The sequence below is a fragment of the Zeus faber genome (genome assembly GCF_960531495.2).
Source record: "Zeus faber genome assembly, chromosome: 1".
Classification (NCBI taxonomy): domain Eukaryota; kingdom Metazoa; phylum Chordata; class Actinopteri; order Zeiformes; family Zeidae; genus Zeus; species Zeus faber.
Window position 1 is genome coordinate 30,963,826 of NC_137193.1, and position 26,919 is coordinate 30,990,744.

Genomic DNA, 26,919 nt, shown 5'->3' on the forward strand with positions numbered 1-26,919 from the left:
TTCACATCAAATCTGATCATTTGATAAAAAACAGTTCCCACCGACGGAAGACTTCATCATTAACTATCAAGTGAAGTGAAGTGTGATTCGGAAGTTTTACATCTTATTCCAAATGAACAAATTCCAAGATATAGGATGATTGGATGGGTTCGACACAATCTGTCGTGTGTGATAAATCTATTAGAATAAAATGATTATCTTGAAACTTTGTTTCTACCTCCTAAGTGGATGGCGGCCCGCACGTTCTTGCTCATGGAGATTTGTCTCAAGGTGTGGCGAAGATCTGGAGAGGAGAGCAAACCAAGTTACACATTGGGACATATTGGTCTGAATTGATGTCAGAATTCAGTATCATTGCGAGAAGGAAGACACCGTAAAACAAGCAACTTTTGGTCCGGATAAGGAACATTTCTCACCGTCGTCTTTCTCAGTGTGAACTTGACCCTGCATAAAATGAAACAAAGGGGAGAAGCTGTTAGACAGAGAAGCGAGAAAAGTTGATTCATTTTTGCCGTCGCAATTTCGTCTGTCTATCTATGTATCTATCTATGTATCTATCTATCTATCTATCTATCTATCTATCTATCTATCTATCTATCTATCTCTATCTCTATCTCTCTCTCTCTCTCTCTCTCTTTCTCCCTCCCCCTCTCTCTCTCTCTCTCTCTCTCTCTCTCTCTCTCTCTCTCTCTCTCTTTTTGGGAATCCTTCTCTTACCTTGGTCCACCAGGTGAGAGCCACTGCGGCACCGAAGCAAAGGGCGATGGCCACCAGGGCTGTGGTCCACTTCCACCCAGAGCTTTGGGGCGGTGTCCTCTCCTTTGGCGCTGCGGCCTCCACCTCCACCAGGGTCTGGCTCATCTCACCTTCCATTCGTGTTCAAATAAATTCTCTCTGGATGCTCTGACAGGCGGTATCTCAAACTCAGGTACAACCGAGTCTTGGCAGTATACTCCACGAGGTTGTTCTTAATGGATGATAAAAAATGTTTTAAAAGCAGCAGAAAGCTTCTGCCAAGAATGTTTTGTTGTGTTGCTGGAGCGCTCGGCTTGATTTGACTGAAGCTCGGTGCCGTCCTTTTTAACCCTTCTCCAACAAAAAGGGGAAACTCCAGTGATGTCACGCAGCATGAGTGGTGTAGAGCGTCGATGAGGAAGAAAGAGTAAGGACTTGGGTGGATGCAGCTATACCAAGAGAACCCACAGCTTTCACACATCGGCTGCTCACACACACATAAACACACACACACACACACACACACACACACACACACACACACACACACACACACACACACACACACACCCACACACACACACACCAGACATAGATATACTGCATTTCGGTAATGCAGCAATGGAAATTATTCCCTAATGTGGTTTTCTTTGTCTTTCCAACTAAACTCCTTGAACTTCCTACCCTATTATTATTATTATTATTATTATCATTATTATTATTATTATTATTATTATTATTATTATTATTGTTATTATTATTTACTAACTTAATTGTTTTAATATTATTATTTTGTTATTACTACTACTACTACTACCACTATTATTATTGTTTTATTTATTGATTTACTTACTTACTAATTTTATTATTTCTTTAATTATTAATGATTTTGTGTTATTAATATTATTCTTGATATTATTATTGTTTTATCTATTTATTTATTAATATTATTTTTTTATTACTATTACAACTATAACTACTATTATTTTTTAATTATTATTATTTTTAACTTTATCATATTTTATTGTTATTATTACTATTATCATTATTATTATTACTACTACTTCTACTAATATTATTATTATTATTATTATTGTTTTATTATTATTATTATTATTATAATTACTATTATTATTGTTATTATTATTTATTATTGTTTTATGTATTTATTTAGTAATATTTTAATTATTACCACTAAAACGATTACTTCTGTTATTATTATTATTTTTATTTTTGTTATCATCATTATTATTTTTATTATTATTATTATTATCATTATTATCATTATTATTATTTTTTTGTTTTGTTTTTATTATTATTATTGTTGTTATTACTACTGCTACTTCCATTATTGCTTTTCTAATATAGAGAAACTGTCAAAGAAAAAAATGTAACAGAGTGGTGACGTGCGTATATTGCGGTGTACAAGCCAGACATCTAGGTCAGATGAGTGGGACCTGGTTTTTCAGCGCAACAATTACCGTTGCTTCATCACAAAACGAATCAAGATATCGGCTGCACCGACACCTCTTACTATATTTAACAGAGCGTCTGGGACGTTCCTTTCCATCCACGCTACCTATGAAGTAGGGCTGACTTCACAGCTCTTACACAGACTGTTATTTACGTAATAAGACGCGGGAGGGAGGTGCGACATTGGGCCGACCTGGAACAGTTGAATTTTAACAGATGATGATGTTTGTCATGTCATATTTATCTTGACACACACACAGGTTTCCCGACTGCAGGCTACTTAGTGTGAGGGATATACTGTACAATGCAGTTATACCCTCCATCCGCACACATGGAACGCCTCTCGTCCAATCAAATCCCTCGACTCTAACTACCTGCGGTATAAATGGCAATTAAACGGCAATTTCAACCCGGCCCGACATTCGACCGCCCGGTTCGTACATCAATATTTATTCGTTGTATGTCAATGACATGAAAACTATCAGTATTAAGCATGAGTAACAATGACTAATAGTAGTCTGGGCTTTAATTTTAGACAAGGAGTGTCCTGGAGCGCAGTTACTCAGATGACAGGGTGGTGAAGGGGATTTTGTCACGATGAAGGTGACACTGGAGTCAATAAAGTCAACGGCCCAAACGAAAGCGATCAAAGTGCTGCCCACGGGACAGCGTCAACAAACGGCGGCTAGCGACTAACGATAGCTGCGTCTCCAAACGTCGTGATGAAACATAAGGAGAAAAGCGTAGCGATGTAGCAACGGACGGGATGGAAAGAGGAAACGTTTTGTCACAAATCTCCGCCGCCATCATTTGGACAGAACTTTAGGGGGCTGGCCTGACCCCAGGCCTGGGTCAGGTAGATCCAACCCCCCAGGCTGGGGCCCTGTATACTTTCACATCAGCTTTGACATTACGTTATACAGAAGTATAATGTCCTATGATTTGCCATGTTATACTATCAATGTTGCCCACTCGGCATCCATTGCAGCCTGGTCATCCAGGAAGGGGAATTCCTCCTTCTGCAGACCTTTCTCAAGGTTTTTTCCCCTTTTCCCCTGTGCATGGCATGCTATTGAGCTCTATGTGAGATGTGGGTTCGTGAAGCCCTTTGTGGTTGTATTGTGGCTAAGGGCTATATAAATAAACTCCACTTGACTTGACTTGAAAAGCGAAATTCCTGCAGTCTTCCCTCATCGCTATTGGCGTTAGCATTAGCATTAGCGTCCACAAGGATTCAAGTTTCACCCGACATCTTGTTCGTTCCGAGGGTGCCGCCCACATCACACCCCGGGGAAAACATGCCCCTCGTCCCCGGCTGGAGTCCCGGTGTTACGCAGTCTGTGGCTCCAACGGTGACGTTTCGTCTTTCCGGTTTTTTCTCTTTTGTTTTCTCTCTCGAAAGGAAATAGAATGACAAATGGAAAATCAACCTGTTTGTCCCACAACTCGACTATTTTTATGTGTCTGTAGCTAATATAAGACCCCAATTATGTATGTATATATATTTGTGTGTGTGTGTGTGTGTGTGTGTGTGTGTGTGTGTGTGTGCGTGTGTGCGTGTGTGTGTGCGTGTGTGTGGTTGGGGGGCGGGGGGGGGGGTGTCACACTATTCTTTTCAATGTGGAAACGAATAGGTGAGATGGAAATATAACCTTTCACGAAACTGTCGAATTGACTCATTTAACAGCGTGAGAGGTTGTTGAGGTCAGCCCGGGGGAAAGGACCTCCGCCCTACCTTTGCTTTGATTCAGTGATAAAGTCCATGTCGTTGGAATTTACATTTTCTCTTCATTCCCTTTTGTCTGTGACTGCTGCTGTTCAAGAAACGTACACAGCTTTAAGTCAATCTGGTGGATTCTATGGACCACTGACGATATAGTATGGTATTACACAGTGCATACCTGTAATAAGACAGTACATAGTAATAAATTCATATTTACATTTACATTTACATTTTCATTTAGTCATTTAGCAGACGCTTTTATCCAAAGCGACTTACAAGGGAGAATAACATTCGAGCTATATTGCGACAGAGATTAGTGTAACAACAACATTTAGAATATATAGAATAATATTTAGAATGTATACCCTATGTACCCGTAACAATAAATTATCCTGTGCATTGTATCGCATTTAGTATATTCTGTATATTTTCATTTCTATATATCTGACAATTTCTGTTTTGTGTATTTTTTGGCTATTTGTATATATTTGATAATTTTTACTTCACATGTTATTGTATTTTGTTTATAATAATAAGAATAATAATAAGAATAAGAATAAGAATAAGAATAAGAATAAGAATAAAAATAAGAATATTATTATTATTATTATTATTATTATTATTATTATTATTATTAGAAGAAGAAGAAGAATGTATGTACATATGTACATGTATATACATAATAAACTGATTCTGATTATAAATATTATAAATTATAAATAGACCACTTCTGTTTCTATGCAAGTGAAAGTGGACTTTCAATGAGGAAGTCCAGTTGAAATAATGGCCGTGTGATTCCACATGTGTGACAAGCGGGGAAGTGAAAGAAAAAGCTTATTTTTGGGGGAATATTTGAAATTATTTTATTGTTACTGCTACTTTCAATCACAGAATGGAGCATGCTGCTTGATCCCCTCTGAATTTAGCAATCCTGGAAAATCAGTGTTGTGGAATAGAGGATATGGTTATGTAATAATAAGGCCTGTTGCACGTCAGTAGTAGGTATTTGTTTTGGTGATAATACCTCTTCCTCCCCCGCCATCATCAATGGGAGAAAAAAAGGAAAAAGGTGAGTGGGAGAGGAGCAAGACTTTGTGTGGATGGCTGAAACCAGGTAGAAAGAGGAAGCAGCGACTGTGAGTAATAGCCCACACCAACTCTGTGTGGTTTCCTGCCTACTCTGAAAGGCGGAACACACACATTTTTATTCAAACATATTTTCCCCTTGTGCTGTGGTGGGGCAGCTGCTGTCAGTTCTATGGCTTATGATATAGAGCGAGATGTGATCGCATCCCACAGTGTCCATTAAAACACAGGCGGAGGGGGATTCATTTTTTCTTCATTATGAGAACCAATGAACTTACAAACATGGCAGTTATGTGCTCATACAAATGCAAGATCAATTCTAAACTTGTGCCTCATAGTACAACAGCTACAGTATTGCACAGTAATTTTATAAAACACGCTGTAGTAGGCCTAGGGGTGACAGTAAACAAAACAAGGAGATAAAAAAATAGACATTAAACGATAACAATTTAACTATTTCACTTGGAGAAGTTCAGAGTAAATGTTGATTACCATTCTACTTTTTGGCTAAGCAATAACTTTAAGAGACTTGAGAAATTCTTTCAATTCACAAATACTGTCAATGCTGACCTCACCAGGGGTCCTAACTGAGCCATACACTAGGCTCCACTACCTACTGTACTGTATGTAGCATACTGTACCGCATACTGTGTCACTGTTCAGGGTTGTTCGTGATGCCGTATTGCTGCGCCGTACTGTTGTATACTGTGCTGTATTATCCCAAACACTACCTCACTCTATTCAGATTCACATGCCACTTTAATTCACATGCCACTTTAATTGCACATATCTGTATATACATAGGCATATTCCCTCTATCTATTCCATTTTATTTTATTTTATTTTTATTGTATTTTATTCTATATATTTTTATCTTATTCTATAAGTATTCAACTTATACTGTATTATTGTATAAGTAATGTATTATACTGTATTACGTTTTAGGAGTCAGTTAGTCGGTCTATTAGAAAGGAATTTTTTACTTTTACTTTTATTTGTCTTGTATTTGTTTTTACTTTTTTTTTCTAGGACATATTGTGTGCTATCACCGGGTGCGTTGCATTACATTTCACTGCATATATGTATGAAAGTATGTATATGTATGTGACAAATAAAAAATCTTGAATCTTGAATCTTGAAATAAAACCCAATAAAATGGGGGATACTGGCAGTTTTGGTTACTCTGCATTTGCATACATAAAATAAAACAACAGAACATTAATATATTAACAAAATATTCAACTGTATATTTTTCATGTACTGCATATGTAATGACATTCTCACATTCAATTGTAATATTGTATGTGGCTTTACTCGACTGAAGAGGATTGCTTCTTCATTGACATTGCGTGTGTGTGTGTGTGTGTGTGTGTGTGTGTGTGTGTCCTGAGATGCGCCTATTTTTTCAAAGGTTTCGTAGCGAATAGAACCAATACAAACGTGTAGTGTGTTCATCAATAACATGCTATTACTAAAAATCATTCAATAGAAAGAAAAAATAAAATAAATAATAATAATAATAATAATAATAATTATTATTATTATTATTATTATTATTATAATAAAATACGTCACCATGGATCAGTTAAGTATGGCCAGTTTATGGTTCAGTGTATCAAACTGTAAGAAAATGATCAAATTACAAAAATGAAATTGGATAGAAAATACATATAAAGAAAATGAAAATAAATAAAATATGTACATTCAACTTAATAATAATGTGAGGGGTCAGAGAGACGAAGTTATAATATTTAAGAAACGTATTAATTATCATTTTAGAGTCATGGGTGGGAGAGTTGTGACATCACAAAGACACCCCAGGTGCAAGTGTGTGATCAATAAGTGATGATCAGGTTTATTTTTTTTTTTTAATCGTATTTAAGACATTTATAAAATGATCTCTGTACATTTCATGACCAGAGCCGAACAAACAATTTGTGTCATATTATCTAAGGGAAATAATAAAAATGCAATCAAATGCAAAATCGTTCATAAATGTTCATAAAACACACATCTTACACAAGGCCAGTATTTTATAAACTCGAATAAAACATTTACATTTCAATTCATTCACTGGTTTATAACTTTCTAAAAGGTACTGATGCTATTTTAAAGGCCACTTAGCTGTAATCCTTTTGATAGATTTACCAAAAAAAAAAAAGATAAAATCTAGTTTCACTCATCTATAGGAACTCTTAAAATGTATACAACAAGATTGGAATGAACTCAATATAATGTAATTATAGTGAAACCTCTGGAGATATTGCTTTCGGATTCATGCCTAGGAGTGCACGCGCGACGCACCAGGACAGTATTCGCGTGCGTTTCCTCGAGGAGTTGTCATTTGTGTCGTTGCAGCGCCAGCGTGCGGTCAACAGTCGCAACAGCTCGCTGCTGGGGCGTGCCCGCCGCGCCCCCCCCGGCGGAAATGAGGACGGAGCGCTGCGTAAAGACGTAACCCCTCCGAGCCCCCTTTGCCTTTACCGTAAAGTCTAGATTAACGAGCACGTTGAAAATATATCTTTTCAAACGAACATTGGACAGCAGCGCATGAGTAGACGGGGTCGAATGGAGAGTTGATTTGTTGTGGTCATGTGCCATTTGAGACACGTGTGTTGTACTGCCGCTCTGTTATGGGCTATACACAATATTCGGAACCGCGTTTATTAGATATATTTGCGTTGTTGAGCGATGGGTCGTGAGGCTGCGTTCCATTGGAACTCGGAAATCGGAAATTCCGAGCTAAGCGCGTTATAACAGAAGCGTTATAATTGCTTCTGTTCGGAAAACGTGGTCGCTCGCAGTAAACGCGTGGAAGCGTGTGAAGCCTACAAGCTGGGAGGCGTACCATACCAGAGCGTAGAAGGAGCACGGGGCTTTGTTTCGGGGTTGGACGTGTTGTCAAATAAAACCAACGCAAAGGGATCTTTGTTCACCGTTACCGGTGTGTTTCGCCATGTCACTTTGACGTCGGGCCCGCCATCTCAGATAATCGGGCCCTACTAGTGCCCCGAGACTCCACCTTGGAACTCCGGCCTTCAATGGCCGCTCCTCTCCAGTGTTCCCAGTAGCAGGGTCGGATTTTTTTTTCTCCGAGTTTCAACGTCAGTGGAACGCAGTACCCAACGCTGTTAAACTACGGGCGTAACCCGTGCCATCCCCTTACCGTAAAGTCTAGTTAGAAGGGCAAATTAAAAATGCACTATCAAATTAATGTTGATCAGTGGCGCGCTACGTAATCTGTTGCGTGGGGAGCTGATCAGTCGCGGGCCATGGCTTATTCAAGACCTGCGGAGGGCACTGCCCATCTGTTCTGGGCTCAGCATAATATGCTGATGCGCATTTATTATTCCCAGTGCCGTTACCGGGGAGTGAGCCGCAACACACAGCACGGCGCCGCAGTGACAATGTGACGAGCGGAGCCCTGCGTTCTGCGCCGCCGCCCGGGGACTCGTTCGGTGTCATTCAGACGGAGTCACTGCCGCGGTTTTGCCGTTGCATTCGCAGAACATCTAGCAGCCGCTGAGGCTTTTTTTTTTTTTTTTAAGTAAAGAAATCCCCATTCTTCAGAAGGCTGGGTGGGGTTTGCACAGGTGGCTAGCCGCGCAAGGACTCGCCGCGTCTATCCAGCCCGTGCAGCCAGGTCTCCCGGGGGGAGACATGGAGTTTCCTTTTGACGTGAACGTCCTCTTTCCAGAGAGGATTTCCACCCTGGACCACGACCTCGCTTCGGGTCGTAAGTCCTTCGGAAGGTAGGCGCCCCTGGCCCCCCCGCTCCCTCTCCCTCTCCGGGACGTTGACCGTGCAGTGCAGCGTTTGGGTCTTTGTTGTCTCTGTAACGAGGAGGTCACGCAGGGAGCCGGAGCTCTGCTGTCAGTGCCACAACCGCAAATAACACGACGTGTGTCGCGCTCATCTGCACCGAGGGGTTGCACGCACGTTTGGCACCGGGCCCCGTCCAATCGATTGTCTGTTTCTCCTCCAGGCCAGATGTGCGAGGCCAAATAGCTACAGTGGTTGACGAACTGGGCATCGCCTCCTCTAAGGTTCGTGCAAATACACACTTTTTTGTCTGTCTTATCGGTCGGTTGATTGATTATTTTTTTTTAAAATCCCATACATTTAATAAACAACAGTTAAGAAACACAAGGAAAAAAGCATTAAAAAAAGAAAAGCAAAATGGAAGAATACATTCAGCAAATTCATCCAAAAAAAATAGATAAATACACTTCCTAGTCTTTATACTTTTAATAAGATTTAGCTATTAACATCAGTTGGGTTCTTTGTTATGACTGAGTGAAGCAGAGCTGCTATCATTGCATGTTTTCCAATAATTAAAAATGTTTCTTTTTATATCGTAAACCTTAAACTTATTTATATCATTCCTTTGTTCGAGTTTCACATCTAAACTCTTCCACAGATTGTGGTCTATGTTGGTCTGTATGCTATTGCACGGTCTTTGTTGTCGGTCTGCGCCATCCAGTTGATGTTGTCAAGTGCTTTGAATGCAGTAGCTAAACAAACTGCGCCGTCAGACGATTAATTGTCTCGCTTTATGTCAGCGTCCTGTGCCTTCAGTATGTCGGAGCACAGCTAAGAAAAAAGGTTTGACTTTGCAACACCCCCCCCCCCCCCCCCCACAGGCTCAACAGTTACCGGCAGCGATCACAAGCGCCTCAAAACTACAGTCCACTCAGCACCATCTCTACCTGCTCAAGGAAGGGGGGAGCAAAGGGTGCGTCCTCATGTCCATCCTCGGCCTTTCAAATACCCTAATGAACTTGCACGCCCCGGGCCGCCTCTGAGCTCCTCTGTTAGTTTCCACGTGGCCCCCGGTCATGTCTAAGGGCAAAACTAGTCACAGAGTGATGTCAGAAAGGCCCGTACTGTCGCGCTTTTGGCTTATAAGAGTCCAGGCCACCACCAGCCAATTCCACTCCCTGCATCTCCAAATAGAATACGAGAGTTGCGTTAGCAGCACCATAGCAACCAGTAAATGAAGCAGATTCTCACCAACACTACGCTGTTATTTAGCCTCATCTTCCAAGAGCTGGATGATTTTTCTGTATAGATACTTGACTCAATAGACTCGATAGACTTGTTTGAAGGCTATAGTCACTCAGCGGCAGAACAAATCTAAAGACATGCTTTTATTTCAAATTGAGTGGGCAATTCAAGGTTATACTGCAAATACTCGTTCAACAAGAGTTGAAAATGTTGAAAAGTGTTTTGTTGACTGTCCTTCCATCAAAAAACATAAGTAAAACAACTCAATAATGCAAAAACAGTACCGGAGGTGGCCATTGACTGCTCGTGTTTTGTGTCACTGATCCCGACCCCCTTCTTTTCCAAATTCAGAGGACGTGGGGTCATCGTTGGATTCCTAAAGGTCGGCTACAAGAAGTTATTTTTGCTCGTAAGTCCCCGTTTGTATAATTCAGTGGTATTCAAACCTTTTTTTGCCAAGCGCCCCCCCCCCCCATACATACGGTCATACATATATGCAGTGAAATGTCATGACACCCGATGTGATATATAATACTATATATCACACATATATGTAATACTAATGTACTTTAAATGTAGTTTATAGTAAACCAGGTCAAGCAGTCATATTAATTATTTTATTGCCTATTCACACAGGCCTTCATAATAATAATAATAATAATAATAAAAATAATAACGCACGGCGCAGTGGAGATGTGCCACTGCTCTACACTTCCCTGTTTTACAAATTATCAGTCTTACAAAAAAATACAAAATGTAAAATAATTGTCGCACAGTAGTTATTTTGATTTTAAGTGTTAAATGAAAATGTCAGTGTAAGGAAATCCTTAAGGGTGCTGCGCAGGCGTCTGGAGGGGGGGGTTGGGGCTGTAGGCTGTGTATTTTTTTTTCTTGCAAAAGACCTGCAGGTGTAATGTAGCTGACCTTCTTGTTTGGGATCAATTATTTTTATTTGGTGCCATGTGGTGGCATTTTTCTTTTTTTTTCAAATAAAATGTAATTGATATATAGTCTTGAAGACTGAATTCATGGAAAGAAAGTCCTTTTTTTGATTCAAAGATTTGTACATTTTAGTTATTTATTAAAAGTGCAATAAAAAAATTGTGTGCCCCAAAATCAGAATCAGAATGGATGAATAATCATGATGAATAATCGCGCTTACAATATTGAGCAAAATCTTTGTGATTTTCATTTCAGCCATAACCGTGCAGCCCTAAATTAGCCATGTCAAATTAATGCCTAAAATATTATATATATCAAAGGCCTTCTTTTTAAAATAATATTTTCTTTTCTCACGCCTTTTGCAACTCCTCTGCCCCCCACTGGGAGGAGTGGGGGCAGCGTGGCTCACAGTTTGAATACCACTGCTCTGATCGGTCAAAGAAGTTGTCTCGCCACGATCTTCACCATTCAACATGGTTTGCGTATATAGGTTATTATTCAATTTAAACATCATGCACTCGTTGCATTTGTAAATCACATCTTTCAGGACCAGCGGGGGGCACACATCGAGGCGGAGCCGCTCTGCGTTTTGGACTTCTACATCACAGAGAACCTCCAGCGGAACGGCTATGGCCTGGAACTCTTCGACTTCATGCTGCAGGTGAGGCACAACGACAATCAAACAGCGTCAAGTTATCAAGTACAGAGGGCCTGAAATCATCACCAGTGAGTCCCAGTTTTTATTTCCTGGCGTGAAAGACGCAGGTTTTATTCCTGAATGAGTTGCTAAATGTGTAAAATTGTGTTGTCTTTCTGTGACCTGTAACCTCTCGTACCTGTCTTTTTTCCTCACCCAGCACAAGCGGGTGGAGCCGGCGCTGATGGCGTACGATCGACCCTCGCCCAAATTCCTGTCGTTCCTCGCCAAGCACTATTGCCTGACAGAAAGCGTTCCTCAGGTATGGTGTAAAACACTTAGATAAAATGGTTGTCATTCCAGATAAAGGATGGTTCCGCTGATATCAGAGTCCTGCTCATTTTGGTTGCTATATTTAGACGCCTCTCTTGTTCTTCCTGTTCTATCTTTAGCAGTGTGTTTACAGGTACCTTCATATATACTAGGAATTTGTCATAGTGAGGTTTGGTGTGTTTCTCCACAGACCATTTGCATTAAAAAAAAAAACAAGTTTAATGGTCTGCAAGAAAAGCAGAATAAAAATAGTAATAAAATAAATATAATAAAAAATAAAAATGGGATAAAAGTCATTGAAATTAAAATGGTTAAACAGCCAAACAATACAAAATAAGAAATACAAGAAACCAATACAAAAAAAATAGATAATAAATACAAAAAGCCGAAGAGCCGAAACGTAAAGAATAATAAAGAGGAATCGCATGTTTCTATTTTTGGAACATAGTGACAGTTTGATGGAGCTGATATAGTTTAAAATCGTATCATTTTTTTATCGTAATCGAAAGACGTCAGTGTCTGTAGCCTGTACCTTAGGTTTTTGGAAAGTACCCGAGGGTACTCATCCTGAGGGAAAATAAATGGTGTCAAGTATGCCTGATTAGAAATAAGAGTTGAATTCTTAGACTGTAGACTCTGCCTGAATCCAAGAGTATTTTTAACCCCATCACGTCCCCCCAGGATTATGTGACAATTTGAGAATTCACTCTGTGAATGTCTTTTTTTCCCTCTGAAAACTTGCAGAATTATTAATTTCAGGACTGCACCATTAATCAGGCTGTAATACCCCACCAACTGATGGTAGAAACATGGATGAATGATGAATTTTCTTGTCAACCACCTAAAATCTACCCCCTCGCATTAGGACTATGTCGGTCAATCATCTTCAGAATCAGAATCAGTTCATTCCACCAGGTACATTAACATACATACACGAGGAATTTGTCCTGTTGAGGTTTGCTGTGTTTCTCCAGAGACCATTAGCGTTATAGTAGTCTGAAAAAATGGAGAATAAAAATAATAAAACAAAGTAGAATAAAAAGTGAAGTAAAAATTAATTTTTATGTTTTATTGTCAAATATACACTATACAAATAGCCAAAAAATAGACAACAATAAATAGTCAGAAAACAGACATAATACGATACTATGCACATTTAAACTAACTGTGACCCTGTTTTCAACCTGCTCCTCCTCGTCTCTCTAGGTCAACAACTTTGTGGTTTTTGATGGCTTCTTCCTCAACAGATCAGGTAATTTCTCGGCTGTGCCGTCACTCTCTCCTTGTGACGTTCTGAAAAATGGGCGCTTGTGCAACTGTCTTATTTTCCTTTCCTTTGCCTGAACAAAACAGTGCGATCTGTAACTCCATTCCTAACGTCACGCATCACTGCCACTGGGCAATCTGCCGGCTTCTAAAGCTGATGTCACAGATAAGACCGTGGAACCGACATCCTGTGGTCGCTTCACACTGTTAAAAATTCAGTGTTTAGATTAAAAATGTGATCTAACTAATTATAGTTTTACTTAATAATATTTCTTAAATCCTGTATATTAAGGGAAGATGTCTTGTAATGTCTGTGTTCTGAGCTGTGAGCATCGAACGTCTGCTGTTGTCTTAATAAAGTAACTTACTGTATGTTGCTGAAGGAAATAAAATGAGGTATTTTAGTTGAAGGTTAATAAGAAATTAATAAAAGCTAGCTGAATAATCCCATACACACATAAAAAAATAAAAGCACAGGCAGGTAAAGGCAGAATTTAAAAAAGTACAATTTGTTTGTTTGGAGTAGTGCATATCTCAGCGCTATATCAAAACCACACCTAATTCGTAGATATTTCAACTAGTATCCCTGAACATGTGCCAAAAAAAACCCTCAGTCTTGTGAAGTCGTTTGTCATGTTTCTTCAGTTACAATTATTCGCCCTTCCCCGTATAGAGATATAAATTGTATATATACGATCATTTGGTTTTGAGAATATCCGTCTTCTACTGTCTTACTTAGTAGCTACTACTTTGCTATTTAACTCAATGGATTTCTTTCAGTGAAATGTGAACTAAGTAACTTTGTAAAGAGCAGAATATTCTCTTTTATCTCTGAAAGTAGACTTTTCAAGACATCTTGACCATGTTTAAATGATTAGATAACTAATATTTTTCTAAGAAGGCTTCTTAGTCAAATTCCCTCATCCTGTTTGCAGATAATTTCATTTCAATTGAAATTTTTAAGCTTGATTCAAGTATTTCTTTTCATAAATTCACAACAGAGATTACATTTTTTCTTGAAGTGCCTGCTTTAGTTTTGCTTTAGTTTTTCATCTGCATGAATTCACACAACAAATAAACCATTTATTTCAATGTAACCTCTTAAAGGGGACCTACAGTATTATGCAAAACTCACTTTTTCAGTGCTTGCGCACATCATACATTTGGGTCTCTGATGGGCCTACTAACACGCAAAATGTGAAATAAGACAACTCCATTTTTTGTGAGCAGCCTTGTCCTGAAACACCCCGAACAGATTTTGATCCCTTCGTACGTCACAGGGCCTTCAGTAGAATACCAACCGCTCCCCATCTGAGTAACTCAACAAACAACTCTTTTGAAAGAAAGAGGAATTAAAACCAACTGTCCGTTGAAAAAAAAACAAAAAACCCCAATAATAATAAGTATGTGGTAGATCGACTGTAGGCTGCGGCGCGCAATCCGCTGTGCGTTTCCAACGAACCAATAAAAATTGTGTTTTTATTGTAGATGTGTTTATTTTATTTTATTTTCTGACGTTTACATGAAACAAAAAAAATACCCTTGTGTGTGTCTCCCATGAGCTTGGAGCACAGCGACCAAAGTCGGAACAAACTTTTAAATGAGGCCTTGTAGAGCTAATATGAGTGAAGATTCAGCAACTGGATTGCGTACTTCTCGCCTCAAATTTGTTCAGAAACAGATTTTGGTGGAATTATAAGGTGAAACCAATGAAAGGTTACGCAGTAAATACAACGAAACCTGGAAGCCATGCTCAAACCCCTTTGGCTCACAGAACTCAGGGGCCTCGGGAGTGTGGCTCCCCACAGAAAAAACAACTCGTTTTGGAACACGACGGTCTGGAGGTATGTTAGAATGGCTAGAATGCATATTATGAGTGGTACTTTCAGCAAAAACACTTTAAAGACATGTTTTAGGGACCTCAGAGACCTATATTAACGTGTGTAAAAAAAAAGGAGCATAATAGGTCCTCTTTAAATTCAGTCTGGTTTGATTTCAAATATTTACCTCTGCATCCTTAAAGTTAAGAGATTTATATGTTTGATCAAAATATATATTTTTTACCCATAGTGCATTACTCCCCCACATCATTAGAGTGAATGTAAAGTCTGAAAGTGGCACTCTTGAGGTCGCTGAGCGACACACTGTCATTCTGGTTCCAAAAATGCTCTCGTTTTCCGCCAAACTCTCTCAGGCTCGCCTCCCTCCCCTGTGACGGATCAGGGAATGTACGGCTTTTTGTAAGGACTCTTCATCTCTCTATTTATTTTTTTACATATCTCTTATGTGTGTCCGCCCACAGCCCACACCCCACGCTTCTACCCAGCATCCAAGCCCCCCGCCTGCCCACCCACCGTGTCTCTGTTAACATATGGGTCACCCTGCTTTGCTGTAGCACTTTAAAGAACCACCCCCCACCTTCTCCCATCCAGGTCATAAAATAAATGTATTTAGACCCAGCAGTGGTAATCCTCAGGTTCCCGAAAAATCCCCTCTACGCTGCCGCTGCCGATGCTTGCCTATGGGAGCAAAACCTATTACCTGTCCCTGTTACATCCTCTTACTGTATATTTGTCAGTGTGTTTGCTCAAATGATTCGTTAAGACAGCTCATACCATTTTGGAAAGTTAAGCGACCTCTCTTCAGGAATAGAGCAGCCATATTTGTCATAAGCTGTACTTTTCTTCTGTACCACTGGTTTGATCTTTTACATCCACATTGATGTCATTAAGGTAACTAAAAACGTGCAAATTTACTGGATACTGTTTATCTCAGCATCCATAAAAAAAAATATATACTTGATTTATTTTTGATGGGGGGGGGGGACAGCTGTGTGTATAGTGTATTTGGGCCTTGTTACCAAATATGCAAATGTTTATTCTTATAACTTTACGAGAGATAAACACAAATCTTGCATCTAAGTACCATTATGTAATTCACAGCTCACAATCTAAGGGTGGAAGTGCTCCAGTCTACTGCCAGGTCCTGTCTTGCCTCGATTTTTCTCATGTTTGTTTTTGTTATCCTAATTTTTTTTTACCTGTGATATCAACTGTCTTGTCCTCAGCGGCGCAATTGAGAAAACCTCCCCCAAAAAGGGCAGAAGGAGAGATCAAGCCCTACTCTCTGATGGAGAGAGAAGGTGAGCCCCTAATTTCCCTAACCCATCAGGTACTTAAGCCCTTAAAGCAGCTTTGTGCATTTCAGAAGGAATAGCTTGTCTATTTAATGGATGAATCTGTGCAGTAAACATGTTTTTTTTTTAAACTCTGATAGGTGTATGAGTTGGAAAGTCTTTTGCATTGTGTGCTTGACTTTTGGGAAATACCACTTGAACGTAAAGTTGCCTACACATAAAGCCAAGGGTGAGACAGGCATTCTCCTTGTAGGAAAACATTAGCTTAGTGTAAGGCCCGGTCACCAGAAACAGGCTCTACAGGAATCCTTTGTGTGTCTTTTAAGGATGTCATGATTTTACTTTTGATTTTAAGGTCACGGTTGTATTCGATTTTTGATTTAAACGCTTATTCTTTTCAGCACCGACGGCTTGTTAGACTCTCAGGTCTTGATTTGTAAAGAAATACACTTGTTTCTCAATCAGTTACTTATATTTGAATAATAAAAATATAAATGGGAATATTTAAACAACAAAGCAAAACAGTTAAGGGCTTTATCGATACTAGACTTTAGAATAATGAACAATAAATTACTTATTACACTACTTTTAAGTTACTCCCCAAAAGAACTGCAGAAAAGCAGATGCTATTTTTGCCAGAGGGGAATGCTGGTTTTAAAAGACAAGTTTCTACCTGTTGTTGTCTTCTACATGTACTAAAACGTAATCGGCTCGGTCATCAACTCTTTTATGTTTGTGAGTCTGTGTGTCCATATTGGAGTGGTGGAGATCCGCTGGAGCCAGGTAGCGCTGTAGATGTTTCTGTATTATCCTATTCAAATTTTTGCTTTATTATTTTTAATATTTGAATATTTTTTCTAATTTAGTAGGGGTTGGGGGGAGTTACGCACAGTTGCCCAACTCTGATCGGAGCGATCTTTTCTCCAAACAAACCAAATAAAAACTCTAGATGCATTTAATTTACTCAGTTTCCTGCTGCTGCAGATCGCTCCAGGAAAAAATCCTGGCCGTGTCCTCACGGACCGATGGCGAAAGCCCCACGGCCCGGCACGGTCTGCCAGCCGGTGGTTGGGAACCTCTGCACTAGAGGACATTCCGTCGGTGATGGTCAGGTTTATTTCCCACTTTCATCGCCACATGTGTAGAATTACTGGACATTCTGGTCAAAGGCGCACTCTTCCCTTGTACACACAGTGAAACACCGGAGGAGAGGAAAATGCGCTGGTTATTTATGACTTTGTATCACAATGTGGACTTGGCACACCGTTACCGCGACTATTTCTCTCCAATGTGCGTTCACTGTGCAACAAACTCAGACCTGCCAACCTGCATGCATTTTGTGTACCAACCAGGCAGTTCTTGGTCAAAATGCGTAGGTACGAAATGCCAGCTGAAACTAGCTGTAACCCTTCCCCTCCCTCTCCCCTCACTCACTCAACATCCACTGATAAGCAGCGCAGCGGTACTTTATCCACCGAGGTGTAACGCTGTATTGTGAGGTAAAATGGGAAGTGGGAGAATAATAATAAAGCACAAAAATGAAACCGTAAAGCTAACATATAAAACGTGAGATGCAACGATCGATCTGCCGGTGAACGGAATCGGACGGTTTTCAGCTCGATCGGCCGTGACCGGTGACCGGCCGATCAGTGTCAGATATATTTTTCAATTCTGTGCCGGTCAAATATACATGCCCGGTACAGCGCTTAGATACTCATACTAAGTAAAAAAAATGCACCGATACTCAAACCTCATACCAATGTAATGTTACGTAATTGGCGCTCAAAAAAGAGAGTTAAAGAAAGAAAATGTTGACTGTTTGGAGGTACTTAAAAGGAAAACAAAGAAGATTAGATAATATCGCCTGACAATATTCTAACATTGTGCAGACTGTATCTACCGCTGTCACAGCAGAGCTCCAATCGTGATGGAAAGTTTGACTCTTTTGAGACTTCGTTCGATTAAATCAGTTGGTTTAATGCACGGTGAGGGAAGGAGGACTTCCAGTGAACGAGAGTGAGAAGAGTCGGCCAGTCATTATCACTTTTGCAATTTATTTACAATAATTGCAATTTATTTTGGAATGCCAAGTAACGTATTAATATAATATAAATGTATATTTGCACTTTAAAGTGAAACAGACTTTCATTTGAAGTTTGAACTGGACATGGAAATGCCATGTTAGTTATACAGGTATGTTGTGTCCTACTAAAACTCAGTGAGAGTTACATGTTGAAACTTGGTGACAGTCCCATATTCTATTATATTGGAACTCAGTGACAGTTCCATGTTCTATTATTGTTCCATAGTGAAGAATGAACAATAATAAACACACAATGTCAAAATCAGCAATCTCACTATTGGATCATCTCTAGTAGCATCTCTAGTTGGAAACCATGTTCGGTAACTTTACACGACGATGCATTTCAAGCGGTATATCCTAATGGTAAACTGATACATTTTTGTACTGTACAGGTTTGCAAACTGGATGAACTTAATTGCCATCACATGTGAATTGATTCACTCATGTCAAAACATTTATAATCATTTATTTATTTGAAAAAATACACAATTGAATGGCAATTTCAGCATTCGAATAGTGTTATTTTTAATATTCAAATTCTATTCGAATTTCCTTCCTGCAGCCCTAGTGCAAGGTGAGCAGGTGCAGTGTGTGTTGAGGGATGCTGCGCAGCGGACCCCTCTGCGGAGCTGACCGCACCTCGCCAAACTCCAAACCAAACTTGATGAAAGTCAGTTCAGAGCTGGGCGAGCAGCAGTCGACTTCGGAGCGGCCCGCACTCCCCAGATCACACTGAATTTGTTTACTGGCGGATCTTGACCACCCGTATATGGCGACCATGTTGGACAATATTACCCACAAGAACACGGGGCGAATCGGGAACCTGCTTGTGATTTCAAAGTTCGTAATCGAACGCTTAGGGATTTTCGATTTTGAATCGAAATCTTCACAACCAAGTGTCTTTGCAAAGTAGGCGGTGCCGTGCCGAAAGCTAAAAAGTATAATAAGTGAAAGACAAATGAAGGAAACAAAATCACAGCATGTTCTCCTCGGATTAGCTTTTCACACAGTGGAAGTTCTAGCTTGCTCCAATATGGACTCTTTGACAGCCCCTTCAGAGGTCAACAGAACCAAACCGGCTCGGCTTATTGGTTGATGCCACTATCTCGTGTCCACATGTCAGAGGTTCACCACGGTTGATGTTTGAGTGAAGCCTTTACGACAACCTTACTTTGCCACTGCAAGTGAATCTACTGAACGAGCACTGGCATTAATTGGGGTTGTTTTCTGCTCTTTACGTCCTAGTGGTGCGCGAGGAGCAGCGGGCCCGGCCCTGGCCCTTTGTGCAGCCCGCAGCCCCTCTGCACTCCCCCCAGCGGTCGGCATCCTCCCTGTGCTCCCGCTCCCTCAGTGTAGGGTCATCACCCAGCAGGGCCCCTCCGTGTCCCGCCCCTGCCCCGGCTCCTGCCCCTGGTGGACGCAGGGGCCAGAAGCCGCAGTTCCCCCTGATCGACCAGTGCAGGGCAAGACGCACCAGGTATGTTGTTTGGCTGCGTGATAGGGTGGGGGTGGGGATGGGGTCCATCCTCGGACTTTAGGGAATACCTCTCGTAAAGTGTTTTCTAATTCCACCAATCGAATTCCAAAAAATAAATAATGTAAATTAGCTTTTGTGTTGCAAGATCAAAATTTCAAGGCTGCACTAATTCATCAGTACCAGCCAGAATAGCAGCTCCAGCAGAACAAATTTCAGTTTCAGTGACGACTATTGGAAGTGGTGAAAGGTTTGACTCTTTTTTTTTTTTTGTTTTGTTTTTTTTACATTCGGTTCAAGTCATTCAGTAAAAAGAGTGGTTAGTTTGGTTCATTTGGTGTTGAGATGTTGATTAAAACAGTAGGACCAGTCTGTGACGTTCAGAAAGCTTTAAATAAATACCAAATTGAACTATATCACAGTATAACAAAATACATATTATGACCATAAATTGTATATCTTCCAGCCCCATTAGTCGGTGGATAGAATTTCCATGTAGAGTGCTTGTCCCGGTGCCAGGCCTTCTTGGCAGTGGGATGCTACATTCCTACCATTAGTCAGCCATTGTGCGCTGTGCGAGGTCACTTCGTAGGATGTCTGCCAATGTCCCTCTCTATCTCTTTCTCTGTCTTGCTCCCTAACCTCACTGTCCCTCTCAAGCTCTGCCAGTTTCTCTTCCAATGCTGTGTTCATTACTTATCTCTGTTTCTCTCTCTCCTCCTCCCCTCCAACTTCTTCATTACCGTTTCCCAAACCCCCTTTCATCCGTCCATCCCACGTGTCTGGATGTTTCATTTATAAATCCAATGCACTTTTCTCCCCCTCGTGCATGTATATTTTCATTTTATTCGTTTTCCCCGGCCGTAGTTCCCTTAATCGGTCCGAGCTGGGCTTCCATTGACCAGGCTCTCTCCAACAGCCCTCTGCCGTCTTCTCCTTTAAAGGAACGGCTGCTTTTTTTCTTAGTGTGATTTCGTATAGAAGTGGAGCGCCGGTGTATTGTTAAGTCAAAGAAGAAAAAAACAAAACAATCGACACACAAAAAAGAAATCTCCCCTAGGCTTTTGTAAAACTTGTATCTCCCCAGAAGAGGAAGGACGATGGCCGTATCTTGATCTGGTTGCCTTGTGTGTGTGTGTGTGTGTGTGTGTGTGTGTGTGTGTGTGTGTGTGTGTGTGTGTGTGTGTGTGTGTGTGTGTGTGTGTGTGTGTGTGTGTGTGTGTGTGTTGTTTTTTTTGTTGTTTTTTTACAAATTCATTCAAAATGATTAAAGATTGTGTTGTATGTATGAGTCAATATTATGAAGTTCACTAAACAAATGTTAACAACTAAACACATTTTAAAGGTTGTTTTTCTTCTAAATGCTATTATAATACAAGGAGAGCCATAAGTACTTTTCTTAAAAAGGTATTTGGCATGTATATAAATCTGTAAAAAATAGTTACTCTTATTGTTATCGCAGGAATTTTCAATTCTGAGTCCAAGTGCGATTCTGTCATCAATAGAAATCACTTGATTTCAAATGGCTTGGGAATGCTGATGATGTAATATGTATTTTCAATCCTTTTTAATCAACCCACCCAAGTACTTGCTTTTGGTCACTTTCAACCGAGTTGGCTGTGGTTCATTTAAAAAAAGGAAGAAATGTTACCTCACAGCACATCAGAGGTGGAACAAATTTTTTCTACAGATGAGCTCAACAAAAGTTCAAAAACAGACACTAGAAACAGAAAAACAGTAAAATGTGACACCGACTAGGGAGATGATGAATGTTCCAATGTTTCTACTGTCTAATGTGCTACTACCGTACGTCGGTCACAGGCGGTCTTTGCTGGGCCGATTTTACTGCCTATCCGCCTCGGTTGCTGGATCGCAACAATAACAAATCCCTGTCTGGGGGGCGGGGCGGAGGGGGACCTCCGGGAACAATGACGCTTGGGGGTTTGAAAGGTCTGAGGGAGCCCTGTGTCATCAAAGTTTTGCAATAGTTTAGAGCTGACTGTTGTTGAAGAAATAATGTTTCACAGCACGTCCACATCTTCCCATGGTATTTCAGCTTGATGACAAAATGCTCTCCATCAATCATCATATCAAAAATGACCAGAGCAGGGACCTCCCTCTCTGTCTTTAAGAAGCACTTGAAGACCCAGCTCTTCAGTGAGTACCTCCTGTCCTAACCTACAATTGCTTAGCACCACCTTGCAGTATTTATGGTTACACTAATGTTGTTGTTACACTAATCTCTGTCGCAATGTAGCTTGAATGTTATTCTCCCTTGTAAGTCGCTTTGGATAAAAGCGTCTGCTAAATGACTAAATGTAAATGTAAATGTAAGGTTGTAAGACAAATATTAAGACTACACCGGATATTCACGCTTATGTCTACAACACCATGACAAAATTCTAAATTTTCCAGAATTGTTGTCTACATCGCGATCAGAGGTGAGGTGTGCGTCTGACATTCATTCTGACGTTCTGAGGTGTTTCAAAATTTCAGCCACAGACTGCCTTCTCTCCGAAAAACCCCTTAGCGTCATCGTTCCCCGAGCGACGGCAAGTTCCCCCCCCCAGACTCATCGCAGCGGGATTTGTTGTTGCGGTCCGGCTACCGGGGCAGAGAGAGAGTCGTACCGGGTGCCCACCCGACATGCAAAGACATGTTCTGGTCGGGCGATTGCAACACCATTGCACCACCGGTTCGCCTTCACACTTAGCCCTGGTCTCCGGGCACTTTTAAACATACCCTACAGCCTTGAACACTCAAGTGTTCATACTTGCCCATCCCCCGCCATCCGCTTTCAAACCCGCTTTATTTGTTTATACACTCTCCTGCGTGCATTATTTCATTTATTTTTTATTTATTTTTTATTTTTTATTTTTCATATGCCCTACACTTGTGGGCCACTCTCCTCCTCTCCCTTGATCGTGCGTGTTGTACCCTGTGGCGGCAGACGGGCCGGTCTAGCAGGCAGCCTGTCCAGCTGGGCCATCCCACTTCCACCGCTCGGAGAGGCACCCTTCAAGCTTCCAGGTGAGACGTCATTTAAACTCATATATGACATGAATATCTAACATAAGTATGACTTTAAACATGGTAGAATGACTGAGAAATGCTTTCATGTACCTTTCCAAGCGTTGCATTGGCCCAGTTGATTCATTTCTTTAGAGGTTTAGTAAAGATTGACGTCGCCTGTTGTGCTATCAAAAAGCTGCGTTAAAGTTTTAGAAGCAAAGAAACCAAAATTTGTGGCTGGAAACATATCCTAGAATGTAGTTCTGTAACAGAACTGCTACGTGCCCTCATAATAGGTTTGCAATGTACAGGCTGTGTCTGTCTGTTTTTAAAGGTCAGAGAGTGGAACACACCACAGCAGAAGTGGAAAGACATTGCAATTTCCTCCCTAAGTAAGAGCAGCGATACTGAGTTCTTGCGTTCATGTGAAAGCATTGATCACGAAAATGACTCGAGCAACAGCAAGTTATTCCTCATGAGCTGCCTCCAGCTCTTTTGTATGCTTGCAAGCAATAAATAAATAAATAAATTATATATATATATATATATATATAGAGGGAAAAAAAAAACACTGTAGGAAAACCACGTTTTATTTTGGAAATATAAAAACACAGAATATGGTCGAAAATTTGCCAAAGAACTGCTGAAACAGTAAACAAAAACTTTGATCATAGATGAGACATTTGACATGTTGGGCAGATTTTCTCAAGCTGTCGATCACCATGCTGAAGCCTGTCAACAAGGTATTCAACTCCTCTAGTCTATATACATGAACCGCTGTATAAATAGAAGTATAAATATGTGTATTGTATCGTCATGTATGTATATGATGCACGTGATGTTGCATCCCTACTGTACTTCCAGAAATACAGTACCGATATTTATTTCTACTTCAAAGGGTACACCTTACAGCGATGTGAACTATACTCAGTTACATTTAACAAGAGTCGTTGTGATTAATTACTTTCCGCCTCTGGTGCCATGCAATGGTGTGACGTATAAGGAAAACCAGAGCTAGGTCACCGAATCTTCAAAATTCCTAATTTCCCAGCTCTATGTGCCTCTTCAGGTCTGAGAGCAGTGTTGAGAGACAGAGGGACTGACACAGGGGGACAGACATGTGAAGTGGGACACACAGACACAGACAGGTTGGCCACTTTGCACACACCACAAAGAGGGGGGGGGGGGGGGGGCTTGAAGGTTTGAGTAATGGATGTTTTTCATTTCAAATCCGCACCCCGCCCTCATCTGCAGGTCCTGTCCTCTCTCGCTGCCGCCTTTGGTCGCGCCGAGAAATGAGTCACTGTGCGGTCTGCCGGCCTCCCTAGAGGCCATAATACCGGCCAACGGACGAGCCTGTCGCATGGAGACAGAGGTGGGGAAGGCGGCGAGGGGCCCAAACAGAGGCGGCGGCTGGTCCTGGACCCTGGAAGAGAGCTTCTCCACCGCCCAGTGGGTCAAACAGAAGCAGGAGTACAGGAACACCCGACCCTGGTGAAACCCCCACCGGGATGAAAAGCTCATCCCACGCCAGTGCAGCGCCCCAGAATTCAACCTGTCGGTGCTCATTTCATCTCGTAGACAAAGGACGTTTGAGCGGGAGTCAGGACAACGCTGTGTGTGTGTGTGTGTGTGTGTGTGTGTGTGTGTGTGTGTGTGTGTGTGTGTGTGTGTGTGTGTGTGTGTGTGTGTGTGTGTGTGTGTGTGTGTGTGTGTGTGTGTGTGTGTGTGTGTGTGTGTGTGTGTGTGGCGGCTGCTCGGCACGTAGCTTCTGTCGATCATTACACCGGTAATGAGGCCGGCTTGGGAAATGGCCGTGCCCTGTCATATAATATATGAACAGCCAACTGAGCCAAGGAGAGACCAAGGGGATGAACGGGAAGCTCCAGCACACATTGAACGCCACTTTATTTATATCGTTTCACGCACATTTATTTATGACTTTGTATCCTCAACTTTTTTTTTACGATTTTTACAATATTTAGATGCATTATGCTTTGTGTCAAACCCACAGTGTTTTTTTAAGCTATATTTGTCTGAGTTATGCAGCAATGAAAACATTAAGTGTATTTGTTAAGAATGATGAAAGAATAATCTGCTGTTACTCAGTAGGGAAATGACATAATGTAATGTATTCTTAGAATAAATCACTCATTCTCAGTCGTAATTTAAAATAGTCTAAGAGTTGCGCTATAGACTTGGTTTAAAAATAATAATAATAATAAAAAAATCTGACTTCCAAAGGGAAGATTAGAACGAATCTAGGTCTAAGTGAACTTTTGTACTTCCTAGTCTAGAACTAATGCATCTTAAATTAAGCAATTTCTTCGAAAGGCATTTTGTAATTTTGTATAAATGTAAGTAGGGTTATTTGAGTTCCGAATAAGATTAAACCCCGTCAGCGGAACTGTCCCTATATGTACCCTGTTCTGCTAACGTTTGAGTGTTTGACTCAGTGGAATCGTTACTCACCCATCGGCAAGAGCCTGCCCAAACTGTCAAATGGGCCAATTCCGGACCGCCAGGATCTTTAATTGGGCCCACCATAGCAAAAGAACTCTCTCTGAAACGCTTGGAGAACCCAAACGTTTCAACTGAGAGGAAACAATGCATGTTTTTTTTTGGGTTTTTTTCGCTGTGCACCTTCTGTTACAAATAAATTGTATGTGTGCTAGTGCTTATCAATTGGGTTCCAGCTGCCTTCAATGGGTTTCTTTGTGTCTATTAAGTTTGCTGCGCTGCCTTCACAAGCCTAATTGTGACCTCTGTGCAGAGAAACATTTTCTTTTTACAGTTAAAAACTTATTTGAAAGTTGTGTTTCATTATTTCAAAACAATGGCGGACCATTCATCTCTGTGCCCTTCGACCATTTCTCATGTTGTTTACAGTGCGGTGTTGGCGGGCCGCTTGCCGCCAAGTTCCAGTTTCCAGCCTCCAAGGGAAAAAGGTTTAGGTTTAGCCTGAAGCGATTACACACCTCGAAAAACGACCACTTCCTCTTGTTTGGAGAGAAATGAACCCTTCGGCCGTCCCAGCCCTCTCGGGTTCAGAAATGGTGGGGGGGGGAAAATGTCACAAAGGTTTTGGGTTAAGCACATAAGCAAAGTGGAACAGATAAAAATAAAATGAGTCTATTTACACGAGAGAAATTTTGGTTGTAAAACGTGTGCGTGTGAGAGAGAGACCTTTGTGGCCTTTCTAAACCCATGACAATTTCACAGCGTTAAAAGAACTAGACTGCAGCGCAGCACAGCACACAAAGGGTACCAAGATGTCTTTTAAGGCTTCTGCCATGTTTGCTCTCAAGTGGGGGTCTGTGATTCAGGCGGCTCACATGCTCCATCTGCCTGCACCCCCCATCACAGTATCCCAGCAACCCCTCCATCTCCGGGGCTCGGACAATCTCAAGTAGAACCCTTTGCCATTTAAGCTTCCACTAATGCTGCAACCATCTGAAGGCACACGTTGCTACTAAGGAATTTCAATTACCAGGTTTTTTAAAGGCCACCCACAGTATTTGAACGTCTGTTGAGCTATCCATTGGTTTTCTGTGTTGCAATACGGTGATTACACAGTTACCTACATAAAAAAAACATTTTTTGCACTTTCAGTTCAAACACCACTTCAGACGCCGCTGTTGAAATGTAACAATTTCCTCACACTTCTGCCTCTGTGACTGAGCCACCGCAGCCTTTTCACCTAAAGTCTATTGAGAGTCCGATATCAATATGAAAAATCCGCCACGTTCGTCGGTAGCATTGGAAAGAATCTGCTTCATTTATCGCTGGGTGCCATCATGTTGCTAATATGTAATGTGCAATCACTCACCACAGCCACTTCCGTTTTGAGAGAGAGATTTGTGGGGTTGGGCCAGCCTGGTCTAATTACTGGCCTCTAAGGACTACGGACCCAACAGATACAAAACAAAAATAATTTTATTTTTTAACAAATGTTCCACACAGAAACAATAATAATAATAATTTAAAAAAAAACTCCACAACAACCTTTCTT

The 26,919-nt window shown here is 40.9% G+C and overlaps 2 protein-coding genes across 2 annotated transcripts in view; one reads left to right on the top strand and one right to left on the bottom strand.

Moving 5' to 3' along the window:
- The window catches only part of LOC307246829 (tumor necrosis factor-like), a gene marked incomplete at both ends in the record, with an annotated part of 1,627 nt that extends 754 nt beyond the window's left edge, over window positions 1-873 (bottom strand). Inside the window, 3 exons of the mRNA XM_080022858.1 lie at window positions 218-283; window positions 417-444; window positions 718-873. Of these exons, the coding sequence (XP_079878984.1) occupies window positions 218-283; window positions 417-444; window positions 718-873 (250 nt within the window). The remainder of the gene's footprint in view (window positions 1-217; window positions 284-416; window positions 445-717) is intronic.
- Window positions 874-8,677: 7,804 nt separating this feature from the next.
- On the top strand, window positions 8,678-25,771 carry atat1 (alpha tubulin acetyltransferase 1; the record flags this gene model as incomplete). The annotated part of the gene is made up of 12 exons (XM_080022976.1): window positions 8,678-8,769; window positions 9,003-9,063; window positions 9,661-9,752; window positions 10,376-10,433; window positions 11,514-11,627; window positions 11,824-11,925; window positions 13,143-13,188; window positions 16,270-16,344; window positions 19,667-19,898; window positions 22,846-22,925; window positions 23,977-24,055; window positions 24,162-25,771. The coding sequence occupies 12 exons, from the start codon at window positions 8,678-8,680 to the stop codon at window positions 24,403-24,405; spliced, it is 1,275 nt and encodes a 424-aa protein (XP_079879102.1). The 3' UTR covers window positions 24,406-25,771.
- Between the last annotated feature and the right edge of the window lie 1,148 nt (window positions 25,772-26,919).